Here is a 27,790-nt window from a genome sequence, read left to right on the forward strand (position 1 = left end):
AACGTAAAAATTTTCCATTTATTTTTGAGAAAAGAGCCATAAGTTAGATATTTACACCTTCATTCAGAACCCCACCGTATCTCAAAATGTTAATTTAGAAATAATCATATTTACATTGTATAAAACAAACAAAAATGTACACATTGCAATCATTCTCACCCTTAAAACGTAACTTTGCACCACTTGTTTGAGATTGGTGATTTTTGGCCATGAATAGTATAATCAATCATTGATTTTCACAAGTAAACATATTCCCCTAGCCAAACATTTCTGCAGTAGACAAAAATAAATGCTTTTTTTTTTCACTGTTGACACCCTTTTCCCATTTCCCTTTTCTTTCCACTCCCATTCTTTACCCATTGTCCCAAAGACAAAAATAGTTCAAGTGGCAGGTTGTCATCTCAAACATAATGAAGCTCCAGTGTTAAAAAAATATATGCATCCCCGTACTTGATGGACAACCTTTACTTTATAATGGAGCAGCAACAGAAGTGGTATTAGATCATTTACCTCAGCACACATTGTGCACATTCTACAAAAAAAGAATAACATTCTGTTAGGTAGACCCCTCCAATCCACAGATTCCAAAGAAAAACCCATGCGATGGACACTGGGGACGAACCGATGTAAACATTGTCTTCAATGGAGAGATTTTAGGTTTTTTTTTATGATCAGTTATTCTGGCAATGACTAAAACTTCATTAGTCACACGTTTACTGGTAATACATGTATTCTGTAGTCAGTGTTTTTTTTCTTGAAGCACATTTGAGAGTAAAGCCAGCTCTCAAACCGCCACAATGTTGTTCATCTCCCACTTCTGCGAGCTCTTATTGTTGTCACAGTCAGCTATATAAACCTTGTGCAATACATCAGAGCGATCCAAGCATTTCCCTGTAGTTATGTGTGTGAATCGATGCAGATCCTACGAGAAATCAGAAGCGTTGGAAAAGTTCACTGAAGAATCGACACAGCAAGGTACAAAATAATGCTTGCTAACACTTTAAAGTTAATAAATTGATATCACTATCAAACAAACGACTATTTTTCACAGCATTTATTAATGTATATACTTTTAGTCATTGTTAATGTTAATACATGTTTGCTAACAAAGGGTTATTGTTTTAGGTTTTACTGTAAGATTTCAAAAAAGTAATTAATACTTGTATTCATCAAGGAAGGATGAATTAAAAAAGATCAAAAGGGACAGTAAAGACTTTCACATTGTTACAAATATGTTCTATTACAAATAAACGATAATTATCAAAGAATCCTGAAAAAATTATTTTGGTTCCCAAAAAAACATTAAACAGCACTGTTTTCAACATTGATGATAGTAAGAAAAGCACCATATCAGCATATTATAAGGGTTTTTAAAGAATCATGTGACACTGAGTACCGGAGTAATTTTGCTGAAAATTCAGCTTTGCCATCACAGAAATAAATTACATTTTAAGATTATTGTGGTCAAAATTAACAATTTTAAAACATAATAATAAGAAATATTTAATGCTGTACCTTTTTTTTCTGTCATATTTTGGTTGCACTACAGTATATGACCATGCTATCATTCATTCAAGTGCTATTAAACCATCCAAGCATGGTATGACGCGAAAAGTTATTTGAACATTTACTGGCTGTCAAGCAGCTGCCTGTGAACAAACAGCCGAAACTCACTCACAGGAAGCCCCTACAGATAGCACAGCAGTTCAGTTTTACGCATAAACGGACAAAAACACAAATTTACGCCGAAATTCCTCATAGTATCCTCATAAGCATGGGTTGTTAATGACTTAAATAGTGACAAATTAAGTTTCAAAAAAATAGAATGCGTGTCAGATCCGGGTCAAGTGAGTCAGGTCACTTAAAGTGACAGCAGCCTAATAACCTGCTGCTGTCTGTGATTAATGTTAATCAAAGAACAAAAGAAAAACCGAATATTTGCTCACTGCTCTTAACTGGATAACATTTGTAGACTCGATGAATCTATATTTAATTAATAATTTATGCAGAGAAGATGCAAGTGTTTGATAACCTTATTTGAATCAGGTTATCAAACACTTGCATCTTCTCTGTATAAATGGACCTCTTTCTGTATATTTCCTACTTGTTAGACTTACCTGACATTGTAAAAGCAAAAACAATGAAAACAATATTTTGTGAGTTTTAGCAGGGCAGGTAAAAATCTGAACCACCAGATTGTTTTAAATTCACTTCAGTTAAATCTAATATACTTTTAAACCTATAGCTTTGAATTATTCTGTAATGTTGAATGGCTATAATGAATGTTATCAGCATGACCAACTTAAAAATGGTGGTTTTGTTGATTATGGACTCAAAACGGGCTCAATACGTTTGTGACATACCTTAAAGTATCTCCACTCCGTGTACTCGTTCAAGTTGCAGTGTGTTATGATGACGGCAGATCCATCAGACCCCTTTGTCAGGCACTGATCGTACTGCATGAGCTGGTTTGCTTCATTAATTCTGAAAAGCTGAAGAAAGGCAAAATTAAGATGACATCAAAACCTCACTCTAAAAACTGTCAAAGCAAAGCACTGCTGCCAAAACATTTCCCTTTACCTGATTCCCACCCATTCTGTGACAAGGCCCAATCTCGACATTGCCGCCATTGGTGTGGCCCATGCTGTCGATGCAGTAGCTGGTCTCAAACCCACGGATCTAAGGAAAGAAAAAGTGACTGAATGATGACAAGTTCCACAACCTGCACCATCACTCTAATCCACAGCACGTTCTGCGTTTATTGATTAACTACATATATGCACCTCTCCCCATTCGACATTCTTTGGAGGCAGTGGGTAATGTAGAGGGATGTCATAGGCAATCTCTTCCATGAACCACTTGAAGCTCTTGCAGCGATGTTCCTCTCTGAACTTTTTCAAGCTGCTGATGTCCCCGTAGGCCAGTGTGAGAGTCTCAGGCCGACTGGCATAGAAATAGTCCTTATACTCGTCCCACCACACCTCCACTACCCGTACATAGTTCTACATGCAGTAAATAAGAAGAAGGGAGAACACAGGATTAAAGTAAAATACAGTTTTGTTTTCAGAATTCAGAAAAGGCTGATTATAGAATATAAAACGAGTAACCGACCTTAAGTGTGGGGGATGAGCCTACGTGAGCAGGAGGTGGGTTTCCCTGCCAGCCCTGCAGACGGTAGATGTGCCCCACCCGTGAACATGGCACAAACAGAAGCTGCCCGCCACATTGCCATATCTACACAGGACACACACATGGCAGGAATTCCGAAACTGTCCACGTACAAATAAACGGCTGAAGTTGGATAACTATGTTGCTCTGTGCAATTAATGTAGAAGCATGAAGACATTTATTTTGTGATAATGACCGTATGTCAGACTGCAGTAAGAAAAATAGCCATCGGTTGCAATCCACGTTCCATGGATTTTATTTTTGATGCATATTCCTGTACATTTCTGTCTAAATATCACTTCCATCACAAAGCAGTCACCAAATATGAAACCTTGAGAGACTGACCTTTACGATGATATGTGTTTTGTCAAGATTGGAGAAGATTTTGACTATAAAGTAGTTAAAATAAATGTTGTAATATGAAACATGACACCACTCACTAGGGGAGGAGCCTGCTAGAAGAAATTTGAGCACCGTTTCCATGGGTAACGTAACGTCCGAATGGTTTTCAAAATGGGATAAATTCAAAATCGTTTCAAAATGGTTTTCACAGAATTTTGAGTTCGTAAGCTTTCAAATGATGAATGAATGAACGAAAAAAAGGCCATCAAAAAAGAGTGCCAAGCGTGTGGCTGACATCTTGGAGCCTGAGTGAGTGCAGTAGTGAGTGGAGATGACCAGAAAAGAGCCGGCGACTGTGTCCCGTCATAAAAGTCCCGTCACCTGCGAGGCGTGCAGTGCGCAACAAATCGCTCTATCGGGCTTGCTCAGCTCAACAACACTCAATCCTGCTCTGCTTCATACAGTAACGTTAATAACCACATCCATGAACAAGATTTCTGAGTCCTATCCTGATTTCTTTTCCACCAGCGTAGGTAAATGGTAAATGGACTGCATTTATATAGCGCTTTTAACAGACCCTATGGCCATCCAAAGGGCTTTACATTTTGCCTCACATTCACCCATTCATACACTGATGGCGGTGTCAGCCATGTAAGGGAGCAGCTGGGGTTAGGTGTCTTGCTCATGGACACCTCGACACTTGATCAGGTGGAACCAGGGATTGAACCACCGACCTTTCGGTTTGTAGACAACCTACATGAACCACCAAAGCCACTGCCGCCCACATGTAAAGACCACATGTCCCAAGATTCTGAGCTCAAACTTGGTGTCACTTCCATCACTTCCATTCCATTCATCAAACTACGCCTTTGTTTTGAATAGGCACCCTCTAGCGGACAGAAAAATTACATAGCTTTAAAAAAAAAGTGGAAAATTATAAATTATTTATCTGTGCACATCATCATTAAATCAAAATAACGTCTCCTTCTTCTTGTAACGTCATCTCTTTTCTTTTCTGTGATGACGTGATATCGACATGAGGGCAACCTGTCACCCGCTTGAGATCACAGTAATAGCAAACACCAATGATTCAACCATCCAAACAATTTTTGTTGAACAAAAGTTCCAGAAAAAGTCCCACACTACATTTTGTTTCACTTACCCAAATGCGTCATAATAGGAAACAAAAGACTATCACAACTTCTGTTACATGCCGACTTTAAACCAGATTAATTGATTGATTAAGAATAAACCTTCATTTATGCAAACTTTGGTGGGGAAAAAAGCAAACATTTCTATTGAGACCACTACAAATTTAAACTAAAGTTTACCTTGTAGGAGATCTCAAAGTTTTCTCCTCCCCAGATCTGAAGGCCCGGGTCATAGAGGCCCAGCTCGAAGAAGAATTCTCTTTCTATTGCGAAGAGTCCTCCAGCCATGGCAGGGGACCTGACGCACAAATTCACCCATCAGGAATGTTCACCCCTTACTTTTTACACACATACAATACGTTATTTAACAACCATAAGAGACGAGGCCTTGTTCAGACAGGCAAATATTTTTTAGTTTGAAATAAATTCAAGTAGACAACCAATGACAAAATATGCACATCATGACTGTTGACATTGTTAATGAATTTCCTCTTTGAAAAAAAAAAAAGTGTAGTGTGAACAAAATCGAAGAGACACCAAAACAAGCAGTAAAATGCTGACATACAATCAGGACGTTTCCATTATAATATCAGGATGTGCCAATTGTTTAAAATAAATAGCCCATGTTCTGTCTCCGTGCCTACATAATTTTGCGAAATTCTGGTGTCTCTTTTCAGGTTATATTGCCCATAGAATCAAACATCAGCAAGACTTAATAGCAGGTAAAATAGTACCGTATGTAATGTAAAGATGAAGTTGTAGTTAAAATTCAAGCAGCATACACAATTTCCCTTGTATGGTGACACTTGAGTTGTAGACTTATGCCAAGTCAATACCACAGAAGAGATTAGTTGGAGACGAGAATGGAGACATGCAAAGAGAAGCAGTAACAAGGTCTAGGAGTCGTTAGTTTCTAAATTCTAGTAGTTGAGCGACTCAACCAGAAGAGCCATAGTGGAGTCATAATATATGAAGTATTTTATTCAAATCACTTCATTGTTTTATGACCACTTCATAGCAGTTAGTATACAGCTTTAACACTTAGCGGAAAGTATCTAATGAGCATCAAAAGCAGACATGCAGACCACCACCAATCTTTACAAGAGAGAGACAAAGTCTCTCCAATTGTGTGTGTGTGTTGTGGTCAGCCCTAATCAGCTCAGGATTATGGCTCTAAATTACCGATAGGGCTCAGTTCTAGTTAGTCTCGTCTGCTTCTCCTTGCTACCCAGCGGCACGCGTTTCCAAAGCATGCTCCAGTCCCATGCTCCTCTGGCAAAGCCATCCTCGTCCCCGCCCCCCTGGGGATCGATGTTGTAAGTCTTGCCGCTAATAGAATCTATGAGAGGCACTGTGCACACCGTTCTGAACATGACCAAAGAGGATGGTGGAGAGGCAGGGGGGGGGCGTCCATACAAGCAAACATGGACACACATATACACAAACAAGGGGGTGGGGGAGACAAAACAAGAAAGAGATAGAATGGATTTAATGATCATGCTTATGGGAGGGTGGAAGTTTACCGATAAGGCTCTGTCTTATGCTTTCTCTTAGCCTTCTCCCTGCTGCTAAGAGGGACCCTTTTCCACAGGAGGCTCCAGTCCCAGGCGCCTCGCGCCAGACCGTCCTCGTCCCCGCCCTGCTGTGGCTCTATGGTATAATCATTGCCGTCTATGTAATCTATCAACGGTACTGTGCAGACCGTTCTGCAACATTAACACAACACAGTATTAACAATACATTTAGGTTAAGATAAATAAAAAAAATACCACACCTGTGTAGTGTATTAGAAATTAAAATGTAATATGCAGAGAAAACAATGATTAAGATTAGGGCTGGAATGATGCGTCAACATGTTCATCCCTGATCCCCTGTCATGTTTCACACAAAACAAAACTCTAGAGCAGTTACTAAAAGCTAGTATGGTAGCACCACTTGATACGGTTGTGTTCATAATAATACATTTTTTCAAACCTCAAATAAAGATTCAAACGGTCATGAATCCGATTCATGAAGCGTATTGATTCATGATTCGGATAGCCAATGTCATGTGATTTCAGCAGTTTGGCATTTTGACACATGATCCAAATCATGAATCAATCCGCTGATTCATGACCGTTTGAATCTTTATTTGATGTTTAAAAACAAACGCAAGAGAAGACAATGCTGAATAAAGTCATAGTTTTTGTTATTTTTGGACCAAAATGTATTTTCGATGCTTCAAGAGATTCTAATTAACTAACTGATGTCCCATATGGACTACTTTGATGATGTTTTTATTCCCTTTCTGGACATGGACAGTATAGTGTGCCTACACTTGGATATGCTGTCGGACTACATATAAAATATCTTAAACTGTGTTCCGAAGATGAACGGAGGTCTTACAGGTGTGGAACAATATTAGGGTAAGTCATTAATGACATTTTTGGGTGAACTAACCCTGTAAGAGCTGCAAAACGCACAGCTCAAACATACTCTACTCTCTGCATTTAAAGAACTCACGCCTTAACTGGACACGTTCATTTAACAACACGCTGTCAATTGTGACAAAACTTCCAGATGTTATGGACATCGCCATTTTTGATACTGTCGCTGAATGCAAGTCCTGAAAATGTGCAGGTTCGTATTAAGCAGCACTGCCATACTTGTCATTAGCATCTAGTTTTGTTTGGTGTGAAACATGACAGTGGATAGGAATGAACATGAACAGTGTGTAATCGATTACTTTGATGCATTGTTCCAGCCCTAATTAAGATGTACGCACGTCTTTGAAGGTGCAAGGTAAATGCTACGTTTTATTTTTTGTTATACCACATGACCTTCTTTAAGTCATTACATTTAAACAAGGTTTTGTGTTTGTGTTTGTTTTTTTCTATTCAATATGAAACCAACATGAATAGGAAGAGTACATTTCTAGAAAGCCGACACATGCTCATTAAAAAAAAAAACTTTTAAATATTCAAAAGATAAATGTATCTTCAAAGTCTCTTTTTAGTGAGCACAAAAGCAGCCCAGAACAAGTCATACCGGTCTTTTGAAATGGGGGCCACCAGTGGGGCATACCAGTTTATCCCAACTTCACAATGAGCATCCAAGTAGATCAGCACCTGAGGACAGGACCACAGCGGGAGTCAAACAAATAGGTACAGTTATGTGGTACCATTAAACAGTATGTTGATGGGGCCCAAACCTGTCCCAGAGTGGCTTTGCGGGCTCCTATGCTCCTGGCCTGAATCAGACCCTCTCTCTTCTCATTGCGAAACAGTTTGACCAACCCATTCCATTTTTTTATATACTCCTCCAGCCTCTCTTTAAGATGAACTAAAGAGAAAACACACAAAAACACTTTCAGACTTTTTACACTGACCAAGGTTATTTTCGTAAACGAAAACTGAAACTAAGACTAAAACTATTGGTCAAAAAACATTTTCGTAAACTGAAATAAAATTAAAAAATCTGAATAAGTAAAAAACTAAAACTAAACGAAACTAACTTCTCTTACTAAAAAACTAACTGAAATAAAATAATAATTAGCAAAAATAAATATTCGTTTTCCTTATTAATAAGCCCTATTTCATGTGGTGGAAAATCTGACTGTGGCGGTTGAGGGAGTGTCTATTGCGCAACTGCGCGTGAAGTGATCTCTGAGGAGATTAATCGCTGTCCTGTGACGGACGCGTGCAGACAGGCAACACATCGCCAGTCCTAAACGGCAGTTCACAAAGAACCAATGCGTCCGTGGCAGTGAAATGGGAAATAACACAAGGTAATGAGATGCACGTTGAATTTCATTTAACTTAAGCTCACTGTTTTAGAATGCCGTTTCTTACGCGACGAGAGACGCAGGCGCAAAAGTCAGCAACTAGTAGCAAGTACTAGCCTACTGTGCGTTGGAGATTTCATGTTTGCATAATATTGACAGGCTCAAAGGTGTTTTCATAATCATTTACTACTAATAATATTATTGTCTCTGTGGAGACATTTCCCCACAAAGTAGGGAATACCAGGACACACACACACACACACAGGTTTGTTTCACTATATAAGTGAGGACATTGCATGGACTTCTAATGATTTTATATCAGGTTAATGATATTTTATATCCCCTAACCCAATCCCTCTCCCCAAACCTACCCATCCCAAGAACGTGCAAAACAATAGATTTAAATAAAAACATGTGTTTGCCGATTTATAAGCCTTTTTAACTAGTGAGGACCAGTCAAATGTCCTCACTAGTCAGTTATCATAATATTTTACTAGATAAGTGAGGACATTGGTCCCCTTTACAATTATAGCACAACAAACACACACACACGCACACGCACACGCACACGCACACGCACACGCACACAGGTTTGTTTCACTATAATATTGAGGACATTAGATAGACTTCCATTGATTTTATATCAGGTTAATGATACTTTCTATCCCCTAACCTAACCTAACCCCTATCCCTAAACCTACCCATCACAGAAACATGTGCAGAACAACAGATTTAAATAAAAACATGTTATGGCTGATTTATAAGCCTTTTAAACTAGTGAGGACCAGTCCTCACTAGTGGGTCATTTTCATGTTTTACTATAAGTGAGGACATTTGTGTCCTCACAAGTATTGCCAAACAAGGAACACACACACACACACACACACACACACACACACACACACACACACAGCACAACAGTGTGTGTTGGCTGTATTCAGATGACTTTGTACTACTGAAGAAATTAAAATAAGCTTTTAATTGTTTAACAATATTTCATCTTTGTTATGAATGAGTTTGTCTGGAATTTATAATTTTTACTTTTATATTTTTCGTTGCATTTATTTTGTTTTTGTCAAAAATATCAAATATAAAGATTTAATATCAAAATACAATTTATTTCATTTTTAATCTCCAGATCGTTGTTTGTATAGGTCATAGTTTGACCCAACTTTATGCATGTTTTGTAAGACCTTCCTGGGTATAAACAATAATGCTTGTTTATCAAGTTATTTCACTTAAGGATGTTTAGTAAGATTAAACTCTAATCTGTGCAAACATTAAATTTTGCTGAAATTAAAAACCTTGATTTGGTCTCTACACTTCATTATGGTAACTCTGCTAAACTATAATTACTAAAACTAAAACTGAAACTAAATAAATAAAAACTAAATAGAAATGTATTTGCAAAATAAAAACTAAACTAAAACTAGCAAAACCATTTGTAAAACTAACTAAAACTAAACTGAAATTTGTAGCAAAATTGAAAACGATACTGAAATAAAAACGAATTTCAAAAAGCAAAACTATAATAACCTTGACACTGACAGACACAAAAATGTCATTAATTTTTTCTTGGCTTTATTTATGTTGTCCAATTTACCTCATGAGAACCACAGGGACATACCATGAGCGAATAGCAAAATGTCCAGCTTTTTGTCTGCTCTTTTTAATTATACCTTGCTGCTCAGTTGTCAAAGAGTTATTGGTGTATTGTCCAAACCTACATCACTACTACAGCAGCCAGTGTAGATATACCAGACATTGATTATATCTGAGCAAGCGGATCCGATTTGACCACTTGCAAAATAACAGTGCAGACAGTCAGCCATAAAGATTGCATTTGAAAAACAAATCGAAACTGTGTGCAGCATGAACAAAGTTTTACTGACCTTTACAACTAAAGTCATAAAACATTCTGAGCCTATATCGATTCTTATTGGCGAAGTCTGCAGCACTGCATTCATTCATAGTTCCCTTGTGAGCGATCTCTTAAAGAGTAATGATCTCCATTCAGTAACAGTCTGCTTGCCCCATATTAATGAACAAGCGCAAAGCATTAGTCTACATGCATAATAAAGGTTGTGGCAAAGATACGTCTCTTTCACTTATGAACTGCAGAACTGACTCTCAGGAGAGAGATATCAAAAATTCCATTCAAAAAAGCTATTCATCACTTCTATGAACCTGAAAAACCAGTAACTGCTGAAAGACAGTCACAACCCAAAACAACAAGAACATGCAAATCACAGAGCATTTAGAAGACTGAGGGGCATCAAAAAGCATATTTTGAGGAATGAACTCAAAAAGAGCAGAACATTAAAGGGTTAGTTCACCCAAACATGAAATTTATCTCATTAATGACTCACCCTAATGTCGTTCCACACCCGTAAGACCTTCATTCATCTTTGGAACACAGTTTAAGATATTTTATATTTAGTCTGAGAGCGTATCCAAGAGCAGGGGTTTTCAAACTGGGGTCCGGGGACCCCCAGGGGTCCTCCAGAATGTCCTAAGGGGTCCCCAGAAAATTTCAGAGAACAAAAAGACAAAGCAAAAATGGATAAAGTCTACCGAATATTCTGTTTAATTTCTAAACGTTTCTCTCCTTTCTTGTCGTAAGCATAGGCTATTTTCTTTCTAGTGAGTCCCCTTTATCTTGCTTCACTGGGGTTGTAAGGCAGTATTCTTAATGCTGTACATGAGATACTTACATACATCCATTGTCAAAGTTGAAATCAAATTACTTTTAGTTGAAAAATTGTTCTTCAGGTTTATACATGCAACATTAAGTATAGCCAATTTATTAGGTTTAAAATCAATACTTTGCTATTTAAAATGCCACACAATTTATCTAAAATTTAAATGTTTCTTCATAAAAATAGATGGATTTTAGGATGGGGGTCCCTCATAAGATTCATCGTATTTGGGGGTCCTTGGCATCATAAAGTTTGAAAACCCCTGTCCAAGAGTATGCACACTAGGGGTGGGTAGATAGGGGTAGATATTTAAAAAATATCTCGATATATTATGATGTGTCTAACTGATCGCATGGTTTTCGGTTAAAATGTCAAAATGATCGCATATTATTTAAAAACATTTAAAAATTATTGCAATATCATAATTATTATTATTTTGTCAGCTTTATCACGGGATTATGATGAATAGGTCTATGCATGTTTTAACCAAGAGGGAAATACAAGACATCCCGGGTGTCCTGAGACACAGTGCTCTTCTGTAAGTTGTACTGTATCATATAGCCTACCTTCTGACGTAAATATTTCGTTCTGTAACTGGAAAAGAAGGGAAGCTCGCCTCACGTGTAGCCTACATGATCCGCATGATGAGGCTCTCACGCTTTAGTAAAGAGCGCGACATCTAGCCTACTGTTTGAATTTTGATACAAATTTAACAGGAAGTGGTGTTATGACAAAATCATTTTATTTATATCTCAGTCATGCCCCAATCTTTCTGCAAAATGCTTACTGTTTACTTTAACTTTTAAAAAAAGGGAGTCTTTGATTCATCTTTTGAAGGCATGAAATGAATGAAAAGAATTAAGGCTATCTGTATTATTTATTTTATTTGACAGTTAAATTATTATTATTTATGTAATCAGGGAGTTTTTCTTTTTTTTTACGTCAAAAGCACATTGTTCCTACATGAACTGACTACCTCTTTGCACTTCAATAAAAATATTATGACTGTGGTATTTGGCATATTTGTTTTAGCTGTAGTTTTTAGGGGGTTATTTTTCCTGTAAAGATAGAGATATATATCGTATATCGAGATATAGCAAAATATATCGAGATATATTTTTTGCTCCATATCACCCAGCCCTAATGCACACTATACGGTGCATGTCCAGAAAGGGAATAAAAACATCATCCAAGTAGTCCATATGTGACATCAGTTAATTAGAATGTCTTGAAGCATTGGAAATACATTTTGGTCCAAAAATAACAAAACTATGGCTTTATTTAGCATAGTCCTCACGTCCACGTTTGTTTTCAAACCTCAAATAAAGATTCAAACGGTTATGAATCAGCTTATTCAACTCAATCAACATCACTGAGTTATTTGCCCTGATTATAGAGTAGCGGTTAGAGACACATGACATCAAGTTGATGCAAATCGATCAGAGGTTCGAATCCGCCTTTTGCCGAACTCTCTCTACTCCCTTTTCACATCACATATCAGATCGGAAAGGCATTTATTTTCAATAAAAATTGAAAAAATATTAGAAAAGTGAAAAAAAAGAAAAAAAAGTCAAAGACCTAATAAGTTTTTCTTGGTTAGGGGTAGGTAAACAGACGTGTTGAATTAGTGACGATAAAACTGAGTGGGTCCAATATCATTGGTCTTAAAAAGTGGGTGAGTCTTTTTTGAGATTTACACACGTAAATCATCACTCATAAAGCACTCTTTATTTTTGTTCATAGGCTACATACAATATCCAGCATCTGCCAGGGCTTTTAGTCCATCATGTGCACATATTTGGAGAAATAATGATTCATAATCACATGTTTGTAAAATATCATGTCCCCCGACCTCAGCAGACTGGTAAGAGTACATGTTAACGTCCAGCTCACAAACCTCGCGGATGTCTGAACACAGTTTGTGTCGGTGTCAAGGTCAGCGTTGTTGTTGTTTACATACTTTATTTGAGAATATTTCCCAATTTTACTTTTTTTAACTGCATTAGTAGTAACGTTACTCAAAAACGTCTAAAAATGCGTTTCTGCTACTTATTGCTAGCCACCATGACCAAATGAGAGCGAACGAGGTGACGTGACGGTGACGAAAGCACTTCCTGAGGAATTATTAAAATGATTAATCATTAGTTTATATCTTATCCACTGCCCATTATTTTAATCCCATATCATACACAGTATGTTATGTCAGTCTATTTTAATTGATTTTATTTCATTTCATGTTTTTAAATACAATATAATTTTAGTCCACAGCCCCCCCACTAGGGGGGTTGACGCTATAACAAGCTCCCACACTACTGGTCACTTATGGACTACTTTGATGATGTTTTTATTCCCTTTCTGGACATACGCTCATATAAATATAAAATATCTTAAACTGTGTTCTGAAGATGAACAGAGGTCTTATGGGTGTGGAACAAAATTAGGACGAGTCATTAATAACACAAATTTCATTTTTGGGTAAACTAACCCTTTAAGCCTTTCCAGGTCTTTTGGAGCATTACAGCTTCTGTATTTTAATCAAGTGATATTAAAACTTATTTTCTATCCATTTTCTAAATGCATGTTATTGATCTTATTGATCTAATTACAAAATCAAAAGACTCACAATTGAAAGCCATGTCCCAAACACTTCAACATAAATCACACTTATATAATACAGTTGCCAGTTTGAACCAGTTTAAGATTCCTTAAAGGGATAGTTCACTTTAAAATGAAAATTCTGTCATTCTTTACTCACCCTGAAGTTGTTTCAAACCTGTATGAATTTCTTTCTTCAGCTGAACACAAGGGAAGATATTTTGAAGAATGTCAGTAATCAAACAGTTAACTGGAGCCATTGACTTCCATTGTATTTTTTTCCTACTATGGAAGTCAACGGCTCTAGTTAACGGTTTGGTTACTGACATTCTTCAAAAAATCTTCCCTTGTGTTCAGCTGAAGAAATAAATTCATACAGGTTTGAAACAACTTGAAGGTGAGTAAAGGATGACAATTTTCTTTTTATTTCAAATTATTTTATTTTATTTCAAATTTTCAAATATTATAAATTTTCATTTTATTTCATTAACTTAAAATAAATCTTATACTCCTATGGCCAACTTTCTTTACATTAAAAAACAAGAACAAATTCAATTGCGTGTTGCAGAGCAGATTCAGGCTGAGTTCTCTCCACTTGTGTTAATTCTCTGAACATGCTCCTCCTGAATCTTGGGTGCCAAAATAGCTGCAGAAAGGCGTTGCAAATATGGCTGCCAAGAAAACGACTTTACTTGGAAGGAACTATCAACTGCAAGCTCATATTCAAGCAATCTGCCTCCATCCAATCAACTGACTGATAAAAACAGGCGTTTTTTTAATTTTTTATAAACATTTTTATTCAGTACAATGAAACAAACAGTCTAACCATTTCATCACGACTAAACCCGGGTGCACATGGTGCATATTTTGCTGTCATACGAGCTCGCAGGCTTTTTATTTTTCCGGAGAAATTGCAAGGAAATCACTGATGCTTTGTGTAAGGGAAATTACGAGGCTGAGCGCATCGTAAACATATTTAAAGGAACTGTATGTAAGAAATGTATTTCAATTAATCATAAAATGGCCCTGATATGTCACTAGACATTAAGAAATCATATTAATTTCAAATACTTAAATCACTGACAACAGTAGTCCAGCCAGGATATTGTCATTTAAAAGTTGTAGTTGCAGCCCTCAACTGATGTTGATGTTGTCATGTTGTGTTTTGGCCTGAAGCGCCACTCTCCTAGCCTAGAAATCTAGACGCACCCTAGCGGCAGCAAATTTAATCTGCCTGCAAGTGTCGTTTAGGAACTCTTAATACCCTTCTGAGCTGTATTCCCCTCACTCTGGACGGGCCAATCACATCGTGTATAGAGTCGGCGGGCCGGGCCATAATGACGATGGCCGAGTTGCGTTTGCGTGCTTCTAGTAAACACAGAAACTGGCGAACGGCGGCGGTCTTTCGAATCAGCTTTGACTGCGATTCTGGAAGACTTGGAGTTAAGCTTTTCTCTGAGAAAAGAACAAAGAACAGCACTGAAGTCATTCTTAAAAAGGGAAGATGTGTTCTGAGTTTAGCCGACCGGATACGGTGAATGTTTAATCTATCAACAAGCTCTGTTTCACCTTCATTGCTCTGGTTGGTGGTAGCACTATCCTATCGCGTGCAGAGGGAGTTTGAAAGACAACTGTTTATCCCCGCCGTTTGGATTTAGCCCTGTCTATGGGGAGTTTCCAGACCAAACATCTTGATGTGGGTCTGGCTTGTCAGGCTACCACTCTCCACCTATCTACCAACATGAAGTCAGTAGTCTTTTGGCGTCTGGGTTGCCAGCTCTGCTCTAGTTACCACAGCTGCCGCTACAAACGATCCTGCTGCATATCTGGCAAACTCGAGTCAGGGGGAGGGGGAAAGGGGATACACTGCTCTACAGTCATTTGAAAGGGATTACAGTTTTGGCCACAATCTTACATACACTTCCTTTTTTACCAAAATTTGGGAAGGTAGTCTGATTTTGACCAGTGTGTCTTTATATTTTCTTTCTTCTATCCGGAGCGACACCGAAAGCTCCACTCTCCGTGTTTAACGCGAAAGCTCATGTGATTGCCGCCGGATCGCCATGCAGTACAGACATGCCGTGTACCAGTTGCTTTAAGGCGATTATCAGGTTAACTGACTTGTAACGTGCAATGGCTCATGACCTCCCGAGTGTTGCGCATTGTACACCTGCCTTAAAGGGTTACTTCAGCGATTAGCATATGGCTTTTATCAGTAGAAACCCTGGAGTATATTCAAATTATCGTGCTCCCCCCCTCATATCCCTGAGACAAGAGATTTATGTTTTATATTTCTGGAAAAATTACTCCAATGACGCAAATATCGTCAATTTGTGTCATCTGTAAAAATTGTGGCCAGAGGCTAAAGTCTAAGAATCTTTGCTTAAATAGTTTCTTCTAAATTACCAAATGGATGAAATACATTTTAAATGATTAAGACTTATTGGTATTTGAGGAGGACAGGAAAGTGTGTTTGATTATTGCTTCTGTTTCCTTGCGGTTGCAACACAATAAAATGTGCAAGGGATGTAAAAACCAGCAACTCAACTCCCAGTTATTGAAATATCTACATTGATTAGAGATTTGAATCTGAAAAAAAGCAGAGAACTACTGTCACAATACTGAAAATAAAGATTTAGTTCCTTTTCTTTGCCATGTTTGTGGTGCAAATGTGACTTTAGTTGTCAGATCTGATGTTTTTTTTGCACCAGCACTGCGCCAAGTTTAAAGAAAAGTGCCAACCACAGAATATGCACAAATACCATTTGGAGTATTTGATCAAGAAATTAAAACAATGTTTACACTACCTTTGTTACTGAAGTCATCAATCATGACTATTTCAGCCAGGTATCTCCTTGGGGTTCTTTTGATGACGCTGTGCACCGTCCTCATCAGGGTAGACCAGCCCTCATTATGGAAGACAATGATCACGCTGGAGGTGAGGAGGTTGTCATCATAGTGCCAGTATTTACACCTGCAGACAATATGAACAGCTATAAAACACACTTTGTACTGAAAGTGAATGTTGATGTGGGGTATATATATATATGCATGGTTTGTGTTACTGATTACACAGGGTTTTCTCAGGGTTTGCACGCGAGCACACTTCGTGTTAACGGTAGATTATTACACACAGGCATGCACCTATATCCAGTGGAAGCCATTTGTGAGGCAGGAAATAGCAACTTTGCACGGTTTCCTCCGCACAGGGGGAGAGCCATCACACTTCCTCATTCTCTTTTAAAACTCGAAATTAAAGTTTTCATCATCTGGTTTTATTCACTTCCAGTACATAATACATAAATAATATGTGTGGGAAAGGAGAAATGTGGTTTAAGCTACAGTATGATTTGCACAAACTCCATGCTATTTTAAGAAGGTTTAAACTTCTAGACACCTTTAATGTATATTAGAAATATAGAGATGGTGGTAAACGGGGCACAAACAATTAACATTTGTATTATGCACAAACAATGTGACTTTGTTTGTAGGTTCCAGGTGGGTTATTTGCACTAGGGTTTAAATGTATGTACAAATTCTTACATAGTGCAAGCTTACAGTAAAAGCTTGAGCAGGTTAGCAAATGTATGAGGAAACTTGATGCCTTAGTAAATAAGACATAGATTTGCCTATGAATGTGCATGCGACACAGGCTATATCAAGCATAAAATTTCCCTCCACAAAACATTAAAAATATTGAATCCTGCCTGCAACACCTTGCCAGAGCAATACTTCCTTTCTTAAAGTGGTTTGACCTCTTTTAACACCAGATTTAGATTTCAATGTTCTTATGTGTGCAGAGTCAACAGGCCTAAGTTGTGTGTTACATGGCACAGTAAAGCTACTCAACTGGAAGAACAACTCCCATATGGCATTCAATCTCACTGGAGATCGGGGTGTGTTGCACTTCATACAAACATGTTGTCACCGTTCTAGCGCCAATGCTAACTGTTCTTCTAAACTACATGGATGTTATTTAGTTACATGTTTTAGCTATTTTTAGCACTGATTCTCTGAGGTAATGGAGCTGTTCGGTTGTGACGTTCAACTCAGAGGGACGTCAATCTCTTTTTAATTTCCTTGAGAATTTCCCCAGCATTATTTAAATAGCTGTTTTTGATTTAAGCATTATATTTCAAGCTTGGGTAACTGTAAGTTGGAGTAATCTGTGTGAAGGAAGGTTGGGGCAGGCCGAAAGGTAGGAACAAAATGAACTGTGATTGGTTGCTTTGCATGCCAATAAGACATACTCTTGGGAGGTCCTTAACAAATGTAAGCTGCGATAGACTCCAGACCTTCTGCCATCAGTCTGAAGGTCTGGCTACGCGAGACTAGGTTAGGGGTTAATTTCTGCTGTAGCTTTTCACCTTTCAGCCTGCAGCTACCCCTGTCTCTAAAAGGTTCTTGAAAAGATCACTTAGAGACTTTCATGTTTTGTTCAACAAAATAAATTACACACAGTTACACAAATGTGAGTTTAAAAAAATAAAATTACTAGTATAGATGAACTACAATGATTGTCACCTTATTTTACTTATAAATCAAGAAAGCATTCTCCATTGACGACCATTTAAAGGCAAATTTTTTGGCAAGCAACGAATTTGACAATTTTTCATTTAATTGTAGGCTATATAGTATAGGCTAGAGGATAGGAAGAAGCAGGACATAGATGGATGCATATTTGTCCTCGCCACAGCTTAAGAAAATAGCTAATAACTTGTACTTCAAGCACTCATTTTTACATGGTGATTGGCTCCAAAAAAAAAAAACTTGTATGTGCAAACAAACAAAGATGGCAGATTTAAAATGACAAAATTGATAAAACTATTCTTACTTGACTTACATGCTGCAGGGTGTTTGTCTTATGAGGAAGATTATGAACTAAAGCAAAACATCACTACTAAGAAACACAGTGTGTAAACACTGACATCTTCAGACAAAAGTTGGTATCACTGAGTACACTCACCAACTATTCCACAAGTACACCTTACAGCCTGCAGATCAGGGAGGGGCTGCGTGTCGCCTCGCCCCCCACTTATTTGATTGGCTCATTCGCCATTCATAGGCATGCATGATAGGGTTTGTATTTGGTGTGTGTTAGAGTAGTGCATCGATTGATGAGCGAATGTCATCAATCCAGTTACAAAACAGTTAAAGAGAGCTTTCTAATGACACACAAATAAGGTTGAGCTCAATCTAGAACACACTTAATCTGAGAGAAATTCAGGTGTTTTAAAAATAAATCGCTATTGTCCGCATCACTGAATCACTGAGTTGTTTACTTCTGTAGGTTGAATCTTCTAGATCAGTCGAATTCACAAATGATTCATGTTATTTTGTGGGTCTCTGAGATCTTGATTTAATATAGCCAGCTCACAAAGTATAATCACAATATTTGACTTCAGGGGCTGTAAGATTTTTGGATACTATTTGAACTAAAATTTAGTCAAAATGCGCCGTTTTACAAATATAATTTTGGCCACACCTGAAACAGAAGTAAAACAATCGCTCATTCAAGGATGTGCATTTATTGCATGGACTTAGCAAAAACTAAAATGCGTGTGCACAGTTCCGTTGAATGAAAAAACAAACATGTAACAATGCTGTTAAGCTGAATTAAGAAACTGCTGGCTGATATAACCACAACATTAAGAACGGCACTGAAATAAAAAACATACTGTTGCTTTCATTACTATAGCAACAGACTCCAGGCGTGTTCTTTCAGAACCATCAAGTTTTATATTATTCTTTTGTAATGTGGTGAAGAAAAAAAGCTTCATATACGCATAAAAACTAGGCTACATAAAAGCAACACATCATATTGCAGTGTTGTTTAGTTATCATTCAAATTCATGACCAATAACACCTTCTGTAAATATAAGTGAGTCTTGTCATGTTACTAATAAAGATGGTAATACATCCTTTTCATTTCCTTTATCATACTATGGTGATATGAACTAATCTAAATGTGATAAACCATTTAATTCATAATTTATTCCTCTACCTGAAGACCTGACCCTCCTGCTGTGGATAATCAAGCATTTATTTTTAATGTTGGGGTCGTCTGCGTGTTAGCCTAAAGACCAGCTTAATTTAGCAAAGTAATCATTTCAGGGACATTGCTACTTATAGACTAATGTTTTGTACTATTAATGTATTAATCTGAAATAGCACCGATTTCCCAGTGTTTTAAATGAAACGCCTTTATACACCAACTACAAATACGAACATTTTCTATCATGGATGCCTATGAAAGACGATGGAATCAATCAGAATAGGTATGGGGCAGGGTGACGCGTGCAGGAGCAGGTGCAGGTGCAGGTGCAGGCCCGCCACAGCTACTGCCAGGTCCTTCTCAACAATTCAGTTTGCCAAAGGAAATACCATTGCAAATGCTACAACATAATCATGCTAAATTATGGATAAAAGTTAAAAAAAACTTTGAGAAGTCACAAACCTGCGGGCTCACAACCGATCAGTTTAAAAGGGCCATATACTAACCAATGATAACAGTACCACTGGCGTTCAAGATCAGCAGTGTTCTTTTTTCCCGGTAACATTTAGTGCCATACTGCAAGTTCATAAGCTGTTACAAACCTTTGCACCTTGCCTGTATCAAAGAACAGTTGTGTCTATTGTTTCAGCCCTATCTTGGACCCAGACACTTCCATATTTATTTAGTTGATTTTGCTGGAGGAAGCGAGTTTGAGAGAACATGCATATTATTATATTAAAAGCATCCTGCATCAAGTCAAACCATGTAGCAGTGACATTTACAACACAACTGAACAAATGAGCATTACTAAACTTGGTTATATTTAAGATCATGTAGCTCAGAAAAGGCACAACATCGCACCTTTAAAGGGGTGGTAAAACACATTCTTTCGAAGGCTTGATTGTGTTTGTGGGTTGCACTGTAACATTTGTTCATGCTTAGTTTTTAAAAAAATGGCATTATTTTTCATATATTTTACCTTTATTCTACACTGCTCTGTCCCTCCTTGTAAAAACAGTTTGATGGTTTCCGTGATCTATGAAGCTGGTCCCTCAAAAATACGCAATGGGCTTAGATTGGTTAGCTGGCCCAGTGTGTTGTGATTGGCTAACCACCTAGTGCACGTTTCTCTGAAACCCCTTACCTTTACCGGTAGTCTGTAAAGACTGCGGATCTATAGCGATCGCTACTGAATGGCACCTTTAGTATTTTTAGAACGATTATAGTGTTTTATCGACTACACGTGACGCAAGCATTAATTCTCCTCCCCCTTCACATCGTGCAACAGTTTATTGTGCCACATTTTATTAACCATTATTATTATGTTTACATGTACAAGACACAAATGTTTGTCAAATAACAACAGCTGACAGTTGCAGAATTATATCAAAGCACAAGAAAATGAAAGAAACAAACAGAGAAACAAAGAGAAACTAATACTATACAACGAATAAAAAGCAGTTAATAACTGGAATTCGTTGTTAATAATAACTGGTAATATTGATTAAAATATGGACAAATGTGGTATTTTGTGGAGGCTGAAGCTTACAAATAGTTATCTCTAATGTTCAAGAATCCCAACTAAATCCAGCGGTGCAGTCATTATTAATTGACGACGCTTTGAAGTGACGTTAAAGGGAGCGAGGATATATCATTTCACTTGATTCAATTCCTCCGTTCTTGCTTCTTTTCCTCGCATCCTGAAGGGGTGGCTAAGGCGCGAGGAAAGTAAGCTAGGAAAGGAAACTAGGATGCACAAATAAGAATTGGGAAGCACCCAATGTCTTATTCATAAAGACTTTTTCATTATTGGATGAATCAGCCTTTGTGAATGAATCTCTTAAATGAATGATTTAATGACAACAAATTTTTTTAAACACTTGTGGCCACCTCCCGGTGTAACAAGATAAAAAACAGACGGCCCTTCTCTGCGATACAAGAATTGATATGTTGGTGCCAATTATCAATATTTAAATTAATAAAATAAGGCGCTCTAAACAGATTTCCCTGCTCCCAGCATTTCTACTTCATGGCTCTTCAAGGTGGCGCTCAACACATATTTTGTTTTCATGGTTAGACATGTATCGTGATGTATCATTCTTGTCTAGCAATGTATTGATTATCGCAGAATTGTTATATTATCGGTATTGTGAGCCATGTATCGTATCATAAGGTACCCCGTGAGTCCCTCCCCAGTCACAAGCGTGGGCGGAGCGTGAGTAGCACATGTCGTTTCCGCATCTCATATCAATGAATGAGAGCATTCACATCTGGAAGCATGACGGCCAAACCCTCTGTTTAAATTTATCCCTATAGAAGTTGAGCTTCACACAAATGAGCTGAAAACGCCCGCTCTGCTCCGCACCAGTGGACTCATTCATTAACATGGGCAGTGAGAAAATATGCACTACCCACAGTCGGCTGACGCTTGTGATGTAAAACAGCCATGGTAACAGACATAGCGGAACTGTTGTCACTTAGAAATCAAATCGGATGGGTGTTTGAATCGAGATTGGGATCTTTTAACGATTATTCGTGTAGCTCTCTTACAGAGATAGTTCAGCCGAAAATTCTGTAATTTACTCTTATACCATTCTAAACCTGTATGAGCAATAAAACATATTTCGAAGAATGCTAGTAACAAGAGTTTGTTACCACTGACTGCCATTGTACAAAAAATTAAACAAAACTTTCTCAAAATATATTATTTTAAGGTCCACAGAAGAAAGTCATATAGCTTTGAATTAAATAAATAACCAAGTGAGTAAATTAAATTAAGTAAATTTTTATGGTGAACTATCCCAGTAAAAGCCACCATTCAGGCTCTCTGTATGAGAAACAGCACTAACCAAAGCACTATAAAATGCACTAATGATTAAACTGCTGATGGTGAAAACATGGTTTTACTACCAGCTATTGCCCAATACATATCAAGTGTGACCATATCAAAATATTGTTTATTATGGTTTATTTTTCAACAATGAGTTCAAACTGGATGACATACAGTGGTCAAATATAAAGCTTGACCTGTTGTTAAAGCCTCAGGTAGGTCATTTCTGAAGCTGTATGAATTCATAAAGCGGTCTCAGGCAGATAATCCAGCTTTCCAGCTTGGAGGGGAGTTAATGAGAGAGACTGCAGCTTATTCAGTGACGTGGCCAAACAACATTTCGGTGGCTGAATTATGGGCATAATGCCGATCCTATTTAATGTCTGGAACATTAGTAATAGAGTGCAGCACATTACCTACCCAGTACTAACTGTCCTGTTTTTTGAATATACATGGATTTTTGTATACATGGTGTTTACAATACATGGTACACCAAGGTACTTCAATGTTCCATGGTCTTACATGATATTATGATGGTATCATGTGAAAAATGAAGGATTACTACCATAGTTATGTTTTTTTTTTTTTTTTTTTTTGGACAGAATAAAGGAGAAATGGGGAATGTTGTGAATGAAAAGTTTTTTTGTTCTCTTTCATTTACTATGATACTGAAATAGCTTGTTTGAAAAGGCGTGTCATTATCGTTCTTCATCTTCTGGGTGTGATCACAAAAAGTCAACATGTCAAACCTGACTGTCTATAGTGCGTGTAGCCCGAGCATCTTAAAAATAAGTGAAAAATGTTTAATAAATAGATAGTAGTCAAACATATGCTGAAACAAAAGTCAACCACCTGGTTAATATCTCACGAAGCAGAAAGCCTTTTAAAACTATGCAAAACACAGCCAGAAAAACACAGGTTAATACCACACCCACATTCTCCCCTCCCACACACAAAAATGCATTAGCAAATCAGTGTGACGTGCATACTGCATACTTACTCTTCGTGCCGTAAGTCGCTGATAGTTCGGTCCAGAGAGATCATGTCGCTGGCGACCATATTAAAGCCGAATTCCTTGATGCTGGCCTGAACTGCATCTTTGTACTCGGGTCCCAATACAAAAGGTTTGCTGCCCTCTCCAGGTCCGCCCTGGGTTCCCTCAGGCTCAGGTTCTTTAGGCTCAAAGTTGCCCAGAATCCCTTTCTTTAACACAGGTTCGCTAAATACATTTGTGTGGGGCTTGAAGGTAATGTATTGCTTCTGGATGACATTCTGCTGGTTCTGGGCTTTGAATGCAGGGTTTGGCTTGTCCCCATTTTTCTGGCGGATAGACTCCAGATCGACCTCAACTCCTTCAACGTGGGGCCAAGGAACAACTGGCTTGAACTGGTCAGCCATGTCATTATTGGGCTGCAGAAGTTTACCTGCATCTCTTCCTGCCTATGAAATTAGACACATTTTAGTTAGAAGTATATTAGCCTACTGTATCATATCTACAACATGCCTTCTGCCCTCTGGCTGATGGTTCATACTTTAGATTCCCTTGAAATGTTTACTGTGAGATTGCGGTACACAATTTCACACATTTTGCAGTGAATTCTCAAATTAGGGTTCATACAGATACTGTAAAATGAAATTCCATTACTTTTCAAGCACTACGTTTTTGGTTTTCAAGGACTACAATCAGAGATCTGACTTATCAAACAATATGTTTATTGTCTTTTAAAATCAAAAATGAAAGAAAAAAGTAAATAGATAAAAAATAAAACAAAATGGCACAAAAAACACACGCAATGACTGTGGTAAATTAAACCATTGAAATATACTATGAAAAAATATATCACTTTCTTGTCTGGCTATCATCAGACCAAACTCAATTTTAAATTGAACATCTTGAGTCTGCTCTGTATTTTCTACTGCACAAGAGGCGTGATAAATGAGCATAATTCAAATAACTGTCTGTACGCAACTGGATAGTCCTTCAACCAATCAGACTACAAGAGGCGTGATCAACAGGCAACGACCATAGACAGTAAAAGAAATGGACAGAGCGATCCCATTGACTTCAACGGCGGAAAAATGAGGCCAATCAGAGGCACTCATTTCCTGATGGCTGAGCGAACTGCGCAGGCTCAGACTGAGCTTGACGACGTAGATGTGACGTAAGCAACCTGTCTGACAGTTGTAGGTCTTCTAGTAGTTGTGGAAAGTCAAATCTGTATCACGTTGTTTAAATATTTTCTCCCGTTGCTTTTGGCTCACTATTGGCTTCTCCACATTCTTCTCCCTTGACCTTATCAGACTTTGTTTCCACGTCCCCCCGACTGCCTCACAGACAGTAAAAGATTGTTTCTGAGCGTTTCCTCCTGTCTATACGGTAATTTCTCAACTGTGCGACAGAGTCACGTTGGTTATGACGCAATCGTTAGCCTATTTTTACAAAAACAGCTTCTACGGGGCGATAGTGTAAGATACAAGGTAATGGAGCCTTTTATGCATTGTCGTGTTTCTTTAGAAATAAATAATGGACAAATGGAGTCTTTAAACGCCTCAGATGTAAAGTTATTCACTGTCAAAGTGACTCAAAAATGAATGGGAGTCAATGGGATGCTAACAGCAGGTGATGGCTTGGTTAGCAATGGGTGAAACGCTTTCCGAGTGCATCCTTTCTCTATCTGTCATCGTGTAAAACCCGCCAATAGTGTGCCAGGTGGATATGCCAGTCTGTGATTGGTTCCTGCAAAAGTGTAATAGAAGTAGTAGAAAATGTACAGATTTACAGACTGATTTGCAGGGCAAAATCGCTGGCAGATCAGGCTGGGTTTACCCAGTCTAATCGCTTTCCTTATTCAAACAAATTTTTCCCCCTGATGAATCTATGATTAACCTGAAGAATGAAAGCTACATTATATACTTGGATATTTATATGAGCAATATCATGCTCTTAGTCATGCAAAAGGGCTCAATATTTATACCAGATGGACTGAAGCATTACTTTTGCACTTTTCAAGTCCCTTTTCATAATTATGGCTGTTTCAAGGGTTTTCCATGACTTCGCTTTTTTTTGTTTAACCTGTTTAACCGGTTAACTGTCACCCCCCTTTTTGAAAATATACATGAAAAATCACTATCCAAACCTAAATGGTTTCAATTCAAGAACGCTTTGGAATATAGCCATAAGTTTGATCTAATTTTAAAGAAGACAGCAGAGTATTGCTCAAGGGAAATCACTTCAAAAAGTATTAAAAAGTTATGGAAGTTAAAATTTACTGTAAATCAAATATACTGTACTAGATATTTAATATAAAAAATATGTTACAAAATAATTTGTACTCTAAAATTACTATCAAATGAAAGCCATATGTCTAATCAATTTGTGTTCCAGATTTTAAGTTGATATCACAAAAATTGTGTTCAGATTTTGTTTAGGCGCTGTACCACACACAGCCACCAGGTGTCATTGAAATTCCATTGATTTTTTTTTATGCAATTTCCTGTGTCAAATTAATATAATGGTGTCCAAATATCCTTTCCAACGATATGTGTTTTGTCAAGATAAGAAAAGGGTTTTATTATAAAGTAGTTAAATAAATATGAAACATGACGACGCCACTTGGGGAGGAGTCTGCTAGAATAATTTAGAGCACCGTTTCCATGGTAACGCAAGGTCCAATTTGATATATAGTTTATATAGTTTATAGTATAATATATAGTTTGTCAACATTAGATCAGGATAAATATAGGATATACTTGTTTCAACATACAGTGGCAAATGGGCCAACTGGTGGGCCAGTGACAGTTAACAGGTTAATGATTTTGATAAAGTAAACGTACAATAAGGTTGTTGTTAATAATAGCCCATTTCAAGATAAACATTCACTGTAGTTTGCTATACTTGTCAAAAAAAATGGTAGCTATCAGAATTATCGTATACTTTTTGCAAAAACACAAGCACCAAGTACATGTATATAAGCAGCACCCATTAGGCAAAAGAACCTAAGGTGAAGAGTAAACAAAGACGAAACTCTGTACACATGAACGCTCTGTTGAAAAGCAGTGCAAATAAGCCCACGAGAATTAACGTTAAATAAAACCAAACAAGACTGCTGTTACAGACGATGACAGAAAGCTGTCAAGTGTGCCACGTGTCAGTGAGCTCACTTTGATTTCTATAGAATCTTATCTGAAAGCAGAGAAGTGTGTGTCCATGACATGTACGTTACACGTATTTATCTCGAGCTGAATAATTCAGTCTACGAGCATATCGACCCCCCTTTCTATCTTCCATCTCGAAGACCTATTAACGTTAGTCCATAATCAGTACTGATACAACAAAACATTCTAGATCATTCACCGAAAAAAAATATTTTACATAATTTGATATTAAATAACTGATATTAAAAATTAATAATGCGTCTCTCAAATAATTAACCAGTAGATCGTCCGACCTTCCGGGTTTTCGCTGAATTTGCTGCTAACGTTACTTATGAGAATGTAGGCAGCAACATTTAGCTCGCTATGCTAATAAGGTTAGCTGACAACCATATCTGCGTTTTAAGTTGAATCTCAATGGAAATCTGCGTTTAAATACATTTCAAGAGAAATAAAAACGTCCCGTGTCTGATACAATTCATCGGTCAGTTCTCGCTGCGCATCTCCATGACAACCGCAGCAGTTAGCATGCTAATCATCATGCTAGCCGACCCTCCTGAATACTAAAACATGGTGAAATTAACAGCACACACAGCGAAAACACTTATGTCTCAAGACAACTAACGACCATTAAGGGATACTTTACCATTACGCCAGCAAACGGGTTATCGTCGCCTGCCTTCGGTGTCAGGGAAGACCAAAGCAAAACCAGCCCCAAAAATGTGCCGATGACCATTAAACTTCGAAGGATGAATCCAACCTTTAACCTCATTTTGGAAAAAGCAGTTACAAAATTATAAGAAAGAAAGAAAAGGGGGATCTAGTACAAATAAATAAAACACTTCGCCGCCTGTGTGAAAACATCGAGTCCCTCCCTCTCTCTCTCTGCACTCTCTTGCTCTCGCTCTCTCTCTCTCTCCTCTGCTCTCTTATTCAATTAAACTCCCACTATCCTCTATGATTCAGTCACGAAAGAAAGTCATACAAGAAGACAGCAGTTGCGTGTGTGCGCGCGTGCGCGCGCCACGCAGCCATGAGGTCTACACGGATGTGTGAAAGAACACACACGGACGTGTGGCATGATGATTGATGGGA

At 37.8% G+C, this 27,790-nt stretch overlaps 1 protein-coding gene across 2 annotated transcripts; it reads right to left on the minus strand.

The window, feature by feature from the left end:
• Positions 1-27,790, minus strand: galnt7 (UDP-N-acetyl-alpha-D-galactosamine: polypeptide N-acetylgalactosaminyltransferase 7). Of its 2 annotated transcripts, none has more exons than XM_067441333.1 (12): positions 27,342-27,790; positions 23,544-23,983; positions 16,526-16,692; positions 7,852-7,982; positions 7,689-7,768; positions 6,185-6,367; positions 4,842-4,959; positions 3,112-3,234; positions 2,784-3,002; positions 2,581-2,679; positions 2,364-2,492; positions 1-922 (listed from the first exon to the last, which is right to left on the minus strand). In XM_067441333.1, exons 1-12 carry the CDS (start codon positions 27,465-27,467, stop codon positions 785-787), a joined length of 1,953 nt encoding a protein of 650 aa, XP_067297434.1. In that variant the 5' UTR covers positions 27,468-27,790; the 3' UTR covers positions 1-784. The 2 variants fall into 2 exon arrangements, with proteins under 2 accessions (XP_067297434.1, XP_067297433.1); XM_067441332.1 differs by lacking the exon at positions 6,185-6,367 and adding an exon at positions 5,844-6,026 and having other exon boundaries at positions 27,342-27,789.

The sequence above is a fragment of the Pseudorasbora parva genome, chromosome 4, assembly GCF_024679245.1.
Source record: "Pseudorasbora parva isolate DD20220531a chromosome 4, ASM2467924v1, whole genome shotgun sequence".
Classification (NCBI taxonomy): Eukaryota; Metazoa; Chordata; class Actinopteri; order Cypriniformes; family Gobionidae; genus Pseudorasbora; species Pseudorasbora parva.